The following is a 12084-nucleotide window of genomic DNA, read 5'->3' as shown; positions in this document are numbered from 1 at the left end:
ATCATCAGAGAGATGCAGATCAAAACAACCACGAGATACCACCTCACACCACAGAGACTAGCACACATCCAAAAGAACAAAAGGAACCGCTGTTGGACAGGATGTGGGGAGAAAGGACCCTTCTACACTGCTGGTGGGAATGCCGACTGGTTCAGCCCTTTTGGAAAACAATATGGACGATTCTCAAAAAATTAGATATTGAGCTCCCATTTGACCCAGCAATACCACTGCTGGTAATATATCCCAGAGAGTCAAAAAAGTATAGTCGAAACGACATATGCACTTATATGTTCATCGCAGCACTGTTTACAATAGCCAGAATCTGGAAAAAACCTGAATGCCCTAGAACGGATGACTGGTTGAGGAAACTTTGGTACATCTGTACAATGGAATACTATGCAGCTGTTAGAAAAAAAACGAAATCATGAATTTTGCATATAAGTGGATCGGCATGGAAAGTTTCATGCTGAGTGAAATGAGTCAGAAAGAAAGAGACAGACATAGAAAGATTGCACTCATCTGTGGTATATAGAATAACAGAGTGGGAGACTAACGCCCAAGAATTGTAGAAATAAGTACCAGGAGGTTGACTCCATGGTTTGCAGGCTGGCTTCACATTCTGGGGAAATGGCAACTCAGAAAAGGGATCACCAACTATAATGTAGTCGAAGGCCATGCGGGGGAAGGGTGTTGCAGGCTGAATGAGGGCTAGAGACTGAGCACAGTGGCCACTCAACACCTTTATTGCAAACCACAACAGCTAATTAGAGAGAGAGAACAGAAGGGAATGCCCTGCCACAGTGGCAGGGTGGGGTGGGGGGAGATGGGATTGGGTAGTGTGGGAGGGATGCTGGGTTTACTTGGTGGAGAATGGGCAATGGTGAAGGGATGGGTTCCCGAACTTTGTATGAGGGAAGCATGAGCACAAAAGTTTATAAATCTGTAGCTGTACCCTCACGGTGATTCACTAATTAAAAATAAATAAATTTAAAAAAAAACGAATATCCTATCACAGACCTCAGCCCGGGCTGGAGAGATAGCACAGTGTGTAGGGCATTTGCCTTGCATGTGACTGACCCAGTTTCAAATTTTCCATCCCTTTCAGAGACCCCGGTAAGCTACAGAGAGTATCCTTCCCACTCGACAGAGCCTGCTAGCTACCCGTCGCATATTCAATATATCAAAAACAGTAACAAGTCACAATGGAGACGTTACTCATGCCCACTCAAGCAAATCAATGAACAGGACAATGGTGCTACAGTGCCACATACCTCAGCCTTAGAGAATTTCATAGGAAAAGTGGGTTCTAAATTTAATAGACTCTCCTGTGTATGTAATTTCCTTTTCTGATTTTTTAAAAATTTTTTTATTGAATCTCCATGTGGAAAGTTACAAAGCTATCAGGCTTAGTCTCAGTTACATAATGCTCCTACACCCATGCCTATACCAGTGCACATATTCCACCACCAAGAACCACAGTAAACCTCCCCCCAACTCCCCCAGCCCCCTAGCCCCCCCACCCCACCTGTATAGCTGATAATTTCACTTTACTTTCTCTTTATTTAGATTACATTCAAACAAAACACTCACTATTGTTGTTTGGAGTTTTCCCCCGCCCCCGGAGTCGGATCTTCTGGAAAGGAAGCATCTGATAATTTGTTTTCTATTGCTGAAAATGAAGAGATATGAGGTTATGTGGTCACAATAGCGGCCGCGAGGTTCTGGATTTCTGTATTTTAGTATTCTAGCAACTAAGTCCAGAGGGAGTTCTGACAGAAGTTGTATCATTGCTATCTCAAACCTCTCTGCTACTTTATATTCCACATATGAGTGCAATCTTTCTATGTCTGTCTCTTTCTTTCTGACTCATTTCACTCAACATGATACTATCCATATTGATCCACTTATATGCAAATTTCATGACTTCATCTTTTCTGAAAGCATCATAGTATTCCATTGTGTAGATGTATAAGAGTTTCTTTAACCAGTCATCTCTTTTGGGCACTCTGTTTTTTTCCAGATTGTGGCTATTGTAAACAGTGATGCAATGAACATAGAAATGCAAGTGTCATTTCCACTATACCTTTTTGCCTCTCTGGGGTATATTCCCAGGAGTGGTATTGCTGGGTCTAATGGGAGCTCAATTTCTAATTGTTTGAGAATTGTCCACATAGTTTTCCAAAAGGGCTAAACAAGTCGGCATTCCCACCAGCAGTGAAGAAGAGTCCCTTTCTCCCCACATCTGCGCCTACACCAGTCACTTTTGTTTTTTTGGATGTGAGCCAGTCTCTGTGGTGTGAGATGGTATCTCATTGTTGTTTTGATCTGCATCTCCCTGATGATTAGTGATGTTGAACATTTTCTCATGTGCCTCTCAGCAATTCAGATTACTTCTTTGGGGAAGTTTCTGTTCATTTCATCACCCCATTTTTTGATCGGGTTGGCAGTTTTCTTCTTGTGGAGTGCAACCAGTGCCTTGTATATTCTTGATATCAACCCCTTATCGGTTGGGTATTGGGTAAATATCCTTTCCCATTCTTTAGGCTGTCTTTGTGCTTTGGTCACTGTATCTTTTTAGGTGCAGAAGCTTCTTAGTTTAAGGTAGTCCCATTTATTTATCTCTGTTTTTACTTGCTTGGCCAATGGCGTGTCAGCTTTGAAGATACCATTGACTACAATGTCGTGGAGGGTTTTGCCGAACTTGTCTTCAATGTACCTTATGGGTTCTGGTCTAATGTTGAGATCTTTAATCCATTCTGATCTGACTTTTGTATATGGTGATAGGTGGAGATCTGAGTCCATTTTTTTGCATATAGCTGTCCAGTTTTGCCAGCACCATTTGGTAAACATGATTTCCTTGTTCCACTTCACATTTCTTGCTCCCTTATCAAAGATTAGATGATCATATATTTGGGGCGGTGTGTCAGAATATTCAACCCTGTTCATTGCTCTGCATCTCTGCCTTTGTTCCAGTACTGTGTAAAACACAAAAATAAAAAGAAGACCGCGGGGGCGAGGGAAAGAGCCCCTCACCGCACCGAGCCAGGCACAGGGCCTAGGGCAGCAGCGCTGTCTCTCCTGCCACCCGAGTTCGGTAGCCTCGGGCCACTTCCCCTACCCTGGGGAAGTTGATGGCGATGATGTGGCAGGCGAAGGAAGGAACGGAGCCAAGATGGTTGGTCTCACTTGCAGTTTATTCCAATCTTCCCTCTATACACTCTCCGCCCCCTCTCCTTCTGTTCGAACCCCTTTTATGGATCATGACACTTCCAAAGGGCGCAATACATTGACATCATCAAAGGCACCAAAAGATGTTACAGGAAGAACATTGAGGCAACATAATTCTCTTGTATCTGCAGGCCATTAATCTAGGCCTCCGGAAAGAAGATACAAAACCAAAACCTACTCTTTCCTTGGCCTGAAAGCACTCGGATTTACATCCCAAAGACCAGGCTGGGCTGCCACAAGAAATCTACATGTCAATTTCAAAGGAGACAGCACCTGAAATCTACATCTCAAAGACTAGGCTGGGCCAGAGCCTGGAATCTACAATGTCAAGTCAGGCCTGGCTAGCACCTAAGCTCTGTGGGTCAAAGATCAGCCAGGCTTCTGTGAGAAAAGGGAAACTGCCTCTGAAATTAACTCCAGAAGGCAGCAGGAAAAGGGAAAATATTCCAACAAGTACCATGCTGTTTTAATTACTACCTCTTTGTAGTAGAGTTTGAAGTTGGGGAGGTTGATTCCTCCCATTTTCTTTTTCCCCAGAATTGCTTTAGCTATTTTTGGCGGCTTATTGTTCCACATGGATTTCAGGAGCGCTTGCTCCATTTCTTTGAAGAATGTCAAGAGTATCTTTATAGGGATTGCATTGAATTTGTACAATGCTTTGGGAAGTATTGCCATTTTGATAATATTAAATCTTCCAATCCATGAGCAGGGAATATCTTTCCATTTCCTCATGTCCTCTTTTATTTCCTGAAGTAGTGTTTTGTAGTTTTCTTTATACAAGTCCTTTACCTCCTTAGTTAAGTTGAATCCAAGGTATTTGACCGTTTGGGGCACAATTATGAACAGGATTGTTTATATCATGTCGCTTTCTTCTCTCTCATTGTTTTTGTATAGGAAAGCCATGGACTTTTGGGTGTTGATTTTATAGCCTGCAACTTTACTATACAAGTCTATTGTTTCTAAGAGTTTCTTGGTAGAAGTTTTAGGGTTCACTAAGTATATTATCATATCGTCTGCAAATAGTGAGAGTTTGATTTCTTCCTTTCCTACTGAATGCCCTTAATACCTTTTTCTTGCCTAACCACTATTGCAAGTACTTCCAGTACTGTCTTGAACAGGAGAGGAGAGAGTGTGTATCCTAGTCTCGTCCCTGATCTCAGAGGGAAGGCTCTTAGTTTTTCCCCATTGAGGATGATGTTTGACATAGGCTTGTAGTAGATGGCTTTGACTATATTGAGGAAAGTCCCTTCTATACCCATTTTGGCGAGCGTTAGTTGTTTTAAATATTTAGCTGGTCGCTCATTAGGTGCATATATGTTTAAGAGTGTGATTTCTTCCTGATGTACATATCCCTTGATTAATAACAAAAATGGCCTTCCCTATCCTTTCTAATCTTTTTCAACCTGAAATCTATGTTGTCTGATACTAGTAAGGCCATCCCAGCTTTTTTGAGAGAGTTGTTTGCTTGAAGGATTGTTTTCCATCCTTTGACTCTGAGTCTGTGTTTGTTCTGGTTATTCAGATGTGTTTCTTGCAGGCAGTAAATGTTGGGTTCAGTCTCTGAATCCATTTTGCCACTCTGTGTCTCTTAATTGGTGAATTTAGACTATTGACATTGAGAGAGATTATTGTTATGGGATTTTGCGTCATCTTTCTGTAAGTGTATATTGTGCTGGTAGTGGTTCTTCTTGCCTTATAATAGCCCCTTTAGTGCTTCTTTTTGGTTTGGTTTTGAGTCTATGATGTTCCTGAGCTGTTGTTTATCTCCAAAAGAGTGTATCATTCCTTCGAGTTTGAATGAGAGTTCAGCCGGATTAAGTATTCTTGGTGAAGCGTTCATTTCATTGAGATTTTTCACTATATCCCACCACTGCCTTCGGGCTTGGAGGGTTTCCTCTGACAGATCTGCTTTGAATCTAAGGGGTGCTCCTTTGTATGCGATTTCCTTCTGTTGGATATCATTGGTTTGTCCTGCTCCCCTTGCCACAAGGAGCTTAGGTTTATCAGTCACATCCATCAAAGTGCTCCCGAGTCACTCCCATTCCTTTGTTTATCTATAAACACTTCTACCAGTTTATCTGCTCTTCCTCTAATCAAACTCCTAATTTGTAAGGTCAGACCTTGCTAGGACAGTGTAAGTTAACATTGTCTTTAAGTTAATATTGTCTTTCTCCTCTCTTATGTCTTTTGAATAGTTTACCTTAAAACAATATCCTTTTTGTATGGACAAAGAAAGACATTTATTAATATGCTTTGGTGACGGGATTTAATTGGCTTCAAATATTATTCGTTCCTGGGTATCTGCTTTCTAGACTTAAGCCTCAGCTGCCCTTACTTCCTAGCACCCTCAAAATCAAGGTCCCAACGGGGGACGAGATGGACCCAGGGCAAGCGGTGAGTTGTATGCTACCCTGGCATCGAGATGGGCCTGGCCAAAACGCCTAATGCTTAACTATATGTTAAGAGCTTGGTCATGGGGTGTCATGTAATGATCCAAAAGCAACAACGAGACTGGGCCCTGCTAGGGCTAGGAAAGACTACTCTGGCCTGAGCGCTGTAGTCTGAGATCGAGGTGACCCCCGGAGAGCAATTCTATAAGCTTAGTGCGTCTCTTGCTATGTCCTTACAAAATGATTTATAATATGAATACTTATTTTTAGTCGGACAAAGAGAGGAGAAACACACCCATGGAATTCCGCTCTTGGGCGGATGTCCCGCTGAGAGAGATTCTGTCCTAGTGAAAGCATCCCCTAAGGGATAGAACTTCACCCCCTATGGATTGTAAGCCCCGGCCTGCGGCATCTGGAGCGGATGCGGAAGACTTAAGGTAGCTGTATTAGGCGGCTGGGGCGAGTTCCAGTGGAAGCAGAGAGAGAGAATGAGGAGCAGAGAGAGAGAATGAAATAGGATGAGAGAGGAAGAAGCAGGAGGAGAATCAGAGGAGAATGGAGAAAGAGTTTGGAATAAACTGCGGTGAGACCAACCATCTTGGCTCCGTTCCTTCCTTCGCCTGCCACATCATCGCCATCAACCTCCCCAGGGTGGGGGAAGCGGGCGGAGACTACCGAACTCAGGTGGCGGGAGAGACAGCGCTGCTGCCCTAGGCTCTGTGCCTGGCTTGGTGCGGTGAGGCGCTCTTTCCCTCGCCCGTTCCTTTCCTTTTATTTTTGTGTTTTACACACCTTCTTCGACCTTGCTGCTTGCAGTATTGTGTCTCTATCCATGACGTCCATCATTGTAACTATGATATGTCTTGGGGTTTTTCTGTTCGGATCTCTTTTAGCTGGCACCCTTCGGGCACCTTGAATGTGGATGCCTGCATTGTCCAGCTCTGGGAAGTTTTTAGCAATGATTTGTTTGACTGTGTCTTTTTCGTTGGGGTTGGTTCCCTGTGCTTCTGGTACTCCAATGATTCTAATGTTGTTCCTCTTGAAATCATCCCCTAGGACTCTGAGTCTCCCTAGAACCATTTTGAGGTCCCTTCCCATTGTTTTTTGTTGCCTATAGGCTTCTTGCAGCTCATCTTCAAGTGCAGTGATTCTGTCTTTCGCTGCATTCATTCTATTGTTGAGGGCAGCCACAGTTTTTTATTTCATCTAGCGAATCCTTCATATCTTTTTGTAGATTTTTTTTATTTTTGTTCTCATTTCTTCCCGTATTTTGTTGGCTGGCTGTTGTAGTGTTTCTGTCAGGTCCTCCTTTAAGTTGTCAATCTTTCCATTGAGTTCAGTGAACATCATGAGGATTTCAACTTTGAATTCTTTCTCAGAGAGCTCAAGTTTGCAGGAAATGCTAATTGAGGTTTCTGGACTCCTTTTATAGTCCTCTGGTTGTGGTGGGGATTTGCACTGTTTCTTCATGTTGTTGTGGTGGTATGGAAGGGGGACCTTGAAGATCAGTATCCCTGTTCCCTCTTGTTGCGAAAAAGGATTCTGGATGGTCTCAGTCAACGGTGGTTGCCTTTTAATTTTCCCCTTCTAGAACATGGCCTACCACTCAGATATTCCTTTAATCCTTATGTGTAGTCTTGTGTTTTATTGTCCCACTGTTTACAGATAGATATGATGTTACTCTTGGACATGACATAGGTAATGAAGGTTCAGATGGAACAGCATATTGATGGGTTTGAGAAGAATATCTGCAGCCGCGTTAGCGTTTGCTGGCCAGAAAATAAGCCACGCCCAATTTTGCCTGTGTCACACCCCCTGACAGTAAGACCACGCCCCTCTCCACAACCCAACGGGGAAGGGCGGGTTGAAGGGATGTCACACACCTGTGCCGGAAGACAGAATGGACACAGTGCTTGAGGGCGGTGTGCCGGCTGCTTGGCCGGCAGTTCGGAGGGTGGGAAGGGCTGGGGTGCTCAGGGTCTGAGAACCAGGCTGGAACCGATTTTTCTTTTTTTTTGCAGTACTGTAACTCTGTATATAGTATTACTCATTCTCATTAGCCTATGTCTTTTATTTTGGTCTCTTTTAGCTGGTACTCTTTGGGCTTCTTGGATCTGGATGCCTTCCTTCTTCTGCTCTGGGGACTTTTCAACAATGATGTCTTTTAACTGTTACTATCTCACTGAGGCATCCTCCCTGTTCCTCTGGGACTCTCATGATTCTTATGGTGTTCCTTTTGAATTCATCTTATAGTTCTCTTTTCTGTCCTTTAGAGATTCTGAGATATATTTTTTTCCATCTTTTGTTGTTGCCTGGATGTTTTCTGCACCTCATCTTCAAGCTCACTGATTCTATTTTCAGCTGTTGTCATGGCACTGTTGAGGGCATCCACTGAGTTTTCCATTTCATCTACAGAGCTTTTTATTGATGGCATTCTGTTTGTAGTATTCTTATTGCTATTCTCCTTTCCTTCTGTATTGTATTAGATGTCTGTTCCACTGTTTCTTTGAGCTCATTAAACATTCTTACCATTTCCTCTCTGAATTCTTTATCAGAGAGATTTTGCATGTGGATATTCTTCACACAGACTTCAGGGATTCTATCTTTATACACTCCTCATATTGGGGTTCTGCCCTGTTTTCCCATCGTTGCAATCTGGAGGTGGTGATCTCTTATTTCCCTTCTAGTATATTCCCTTCTTTTTTTGGTGTTCCTGTGTAACTATGTGGCGCCTCTTTGAATTGGATCTTATGGGTTATACAGGGCCATTATGTTGCTGAGGAGACCATGTCCACTGGAACTCTAACCTGGGGGCAGGGCATTAGCAGAGTTCAGTGAATTGGGATTTCCCCAAGGTGGCCGCCTAGGAAAGCTCCAGCCATGTCCTGGGGGTCTGTGTTGCTGTAGTCACCTGGGAGACCAATATCATTATTATTTGACATTAGACTTTTTGCTTTAAATAAAACTTACTAATAATTTTTCTTTAAAATGATTAATAATCAAAATGACTCTTTATATGCTTTGAAGCATATCCTTTTCTCACTGAAATGTTCTCAGTGGGAGTTCCAGTGGGAGTTCCAGTAATGTAAGACTGGCCCCTGATAAAAGGATGGGAAAATAGAGAAGTTGGGTCACTTCCTACTTGAAATCCTCTGGGTTAGCAAAAAAGAAAAAAAGAAATGAAAAATCACATCCCAGCCAACAGGCAATGTGTAACTCATATTATCTTCCTTAGAGGAACGCACACATTCAGGACATTTCAGTGAATTAGGTAATGTCACATTGTTGGTTATTGCTAGGTCAATGGTCAATCCTTTGTAATCTGTTCATCACTAATATTGTCTCATTTGCTGGTCTTGTTCCTGTAACCCTCTTTAGAGAGGAGAGAATAATTAGAATTGGTGACACCAACCTTATAATGGAGCCAACCTGAGGACTGGATAAAGATATCCACTCTCTATATACTACCCAGCTCACAATTTCTCAGTATCTTGGAAAACTTCCTTTCTCAGAAAATGATTGCACTCTGCTTTCACACTCTTCTGATAGTAGACCCAGAGTGGCATTGACACAGGGATTTCCATTAAAATGAGCAGGTGTTGAGAACAACAACAGCTAACTTGACCTTATTAATGGGGCATATTTTCCCTAGATCCATTTATAGGGCAAAAATCACCTGTGGGAGCAAAAAATATGTAAATTGGATTAATAATCAATGCAGTATTAAAATCAGATATCAGGGATTTATGTAATACCCTTCCTGTCCTCAGGTATAACAAGATATTTGGTATCAGTGCCATGCTGTTCCACACTCTGCCTGAATCATAGAAGGATGGGAGATTTGTAAGATAAATGCTGCAAACACACAACTCAGTGCAAAATGTCTCTGTCCCTTTAAGTCCTCAACCTGTACCTGCCCTCCCCTGACTTCCTGAGCTTAGAGAACACCCAGGTGTTCTCCTGGTGGGACTTCCTCTAGCGGGGGGGAGCCAGCCACTGCCCCGTAGAGGCAGGATCAGAAGCTTCTCTAAGCAGACATAGAGCCTGCCACCTGGAAGGAGACTCAAAAGGAGAGAAGTAGCTGCTAGCAACCAGAAGGAAAAACGTCTGCAGAGTGTTAACTTCCTGAACACCTGCACTCCACAAGGCTCTGCGTGGTGAGTAAGCTTCAAGATAATAAAGATCATGCTTCAATAATTTTAAAGTTATTGCCAGTTTCCAATGTAGTAAGGACAGCTAGCATGATACTATTACTGTGATATATTTCCCCCGGACTTGTTCAGAGATAGCATTAGCTACATGTTGCCTGAAGGTCACAATTTTTGTTTAGGAGCAAAACCTGCCTTTTTCTCACTATGGTAATAGAGTAAAAAAGTATCATGTAACATTTCAGAAAATAATATATTTTGATAGGCATCAAACACTGTCTGGAATTCATAGTAAGGAAGGAAAAGACATTTCTTCATACCTATATCTAGATCTAAGCTCAGAGCAAGCTATATCATTAGAATGAGCATTTCTCTCTCTCCTTTCTGAACACTGTAAGGACTCTTCGGGGAACATATGATCTTGTGACCTGCACCTCCTTTACCTGTACTACACCTTAAAATCTACTCCCTAAACAAAATTTTCTGCACCCAGAGATACTCTGTTTCCTTCTGTATAATGAGAATTAAAATAAATGATGTTTTAGTTTCTGCTTTGTGTTCTGATTTTATTTAAAAACCATATGATTTATGAAACAGAATCTCTGACAGTGGTTCCAAAAATGTTTGCTTGCTTATTAAAGAACATTCAATCAGTAGTAAAATATAGCAAGTTGCAAGCACCAAACAAGATGAGCTTCAGAGCTGTGAATATTCAGAATATAGAATTCCCGACTCTCTACATACATCTATACTCCTCACTCAGATTGCACACAGGCTTTCTATCCCTTTTTATAAACCATTTAAAAATTTCAACCTCACATTACCAAAGTATTTGGAAAATTTAGGTAATTCCTCAAAAGGTTTGTAGTCCCTGGAGCCCGCTTTCTTCTTTCAATCTTCAACATGGTCTATTTTCTTTAACTAAATTCTTGTTCTTTACTATGCATCTCCTGGATGTTTCCTCCTTTCTGTAGTGGTGCCAATAATGGGAATTCATAGAAATAGTGACTAGCATTCTAATATGAAGTATTCTAATGATTCAAAATTAGTAATAAGATCAGACCTAAGAGAAACACATCACTGAAGAATTGGGGAGGTGGTAGGGAACTGAGTACAGAGGTACAAACCCCCCAATTGAGGACCATGCCAAACTATAACCCCAATGTGCATGTGTGTGTGTGTTCAAGGGGCTGGAGAGTGTTGGGGGGCCAGTGGGTGGTAGCACAGTTGTTTGTCAGTGACAAATGGACAGTATGAAGAGTCTAAAAGCTCAAACAGGAATTAAGACAGACAAAGGAGGGGATCAGTACTCACAGATATGAAAGCACAGGGTGGGCTGAAAAAGTACCTGAAATAGCTTTGCGGGGAGAAGCTGCCTGAAAAGGGCTGGAGAAGTAGTGTGAGGAGAGAAGATGCCTCAGCACAGGGACCCTGGAATCCCAACCCTGACATAGGGGCTCCCTTGCCTTCAGTGTGCATTTGGGAGTCAAATCTTTGAGGAGACACCTTGGAAAAAGATGGGAGGGTCTCAGTCTGCCTGGCATCCAGATCCTATGTTGATGCATTGAGACAAAGCAAAGTGTAGCGCTTTGAGAGCAGAATCCAGACCTTCATGAAGGATCGGCCTGTTTTCAAATTTCTAAAACCAAAATTCCAGTTTTCAAGTTTTCACTGTGCTTGTTTTCCAAGCTAAGACCCTAAGCTGCTAAAGTCGTTGAGCTGTTTCTGTCTTTCAGGTTTTCCAGTCTCCCAGGCTGGATATCCAGGGGAAACTTGACATTAGCAGGGCATGTTCCTGATGTGGGGACTCTGGAAACTAATACGTCATTGCAATTCTCACTTCCTCAACTGAATGTTCTCATGTCCCCTCAGCTCTGTGAATGTGAAGTCCCTGAGAGGACAAAACCAGCCCATCAAATGGTCTCCCAGTGTAACCCTAGATGTAGGGTTTGTCCTGCATTCCTCCCTAATTTGGTGTTGAGGGGAAGGCAGGCCCGCAAACTTTCCCTGGACGTCACTACCTCTCTGAACGTGGTCTGGCATATTATATGTGGTTTTTCTATCAGATGGAGAGATAAGTGAATAAAAACCCACTGCATGTGCACTCTTCCAGGTGAGCATGGGAGGACGGAGGATGGCAAGAGATGGAGAAAATGCCTACGGTGAGGATATATCTTTCTACTCACATCTTTCAACATATCTTCCAATTCCATCCAGGTTGCCTCAAATCTCATGATTTAACCTTCCATTGCAGCTGCACAGCATTCCATTGTGCATATATACCACACCTTCATAATCCATTCACCTATTCTTGGACA

General features: G+C 42.5%; 1 protein-coding gene across 1 annotated transcript in view; it reads left to right on the top strand.

Moving 5' to 3' along the window:
* The first annotated feature begins 11885 nt into the window (after window positions 1–11885).
* The window catches only part of LOC129403258 (uncharacterized), a 73705-nt gene continuing 73506 nt past the window's right edge, over window positions 11886–12084 (top strand). The window contains exon 1 of the mRNA XM_055129790.1: window positions 11886–11928. Within this exon, the coding sequence (XP_054985765.1) occupies window positions 11886–11928 (43 nt within the window). The remainder of the gene's footprint in view (window positions 11929–12084) is intronic.

This window comes from Sorex araneus, chromosome 1 (assembly GCF_027595985.1).
Source record: "Sorex araneus isolate mSorAra2 chromosome 1, mSorAra2.pri, whole genome shotgun sequence".
Lineage (NCBI taxonomy): Eukaryota > Metazoa > Chordata > Mammalia > Eulipotyphla > Soricidae > Sorex > Sorex araneus.
The sequence above is the reverse complement of the archived record's forward strand: the minus strand, read 5'-3'. Positions and strand labels throughout refer to the sequence as shown.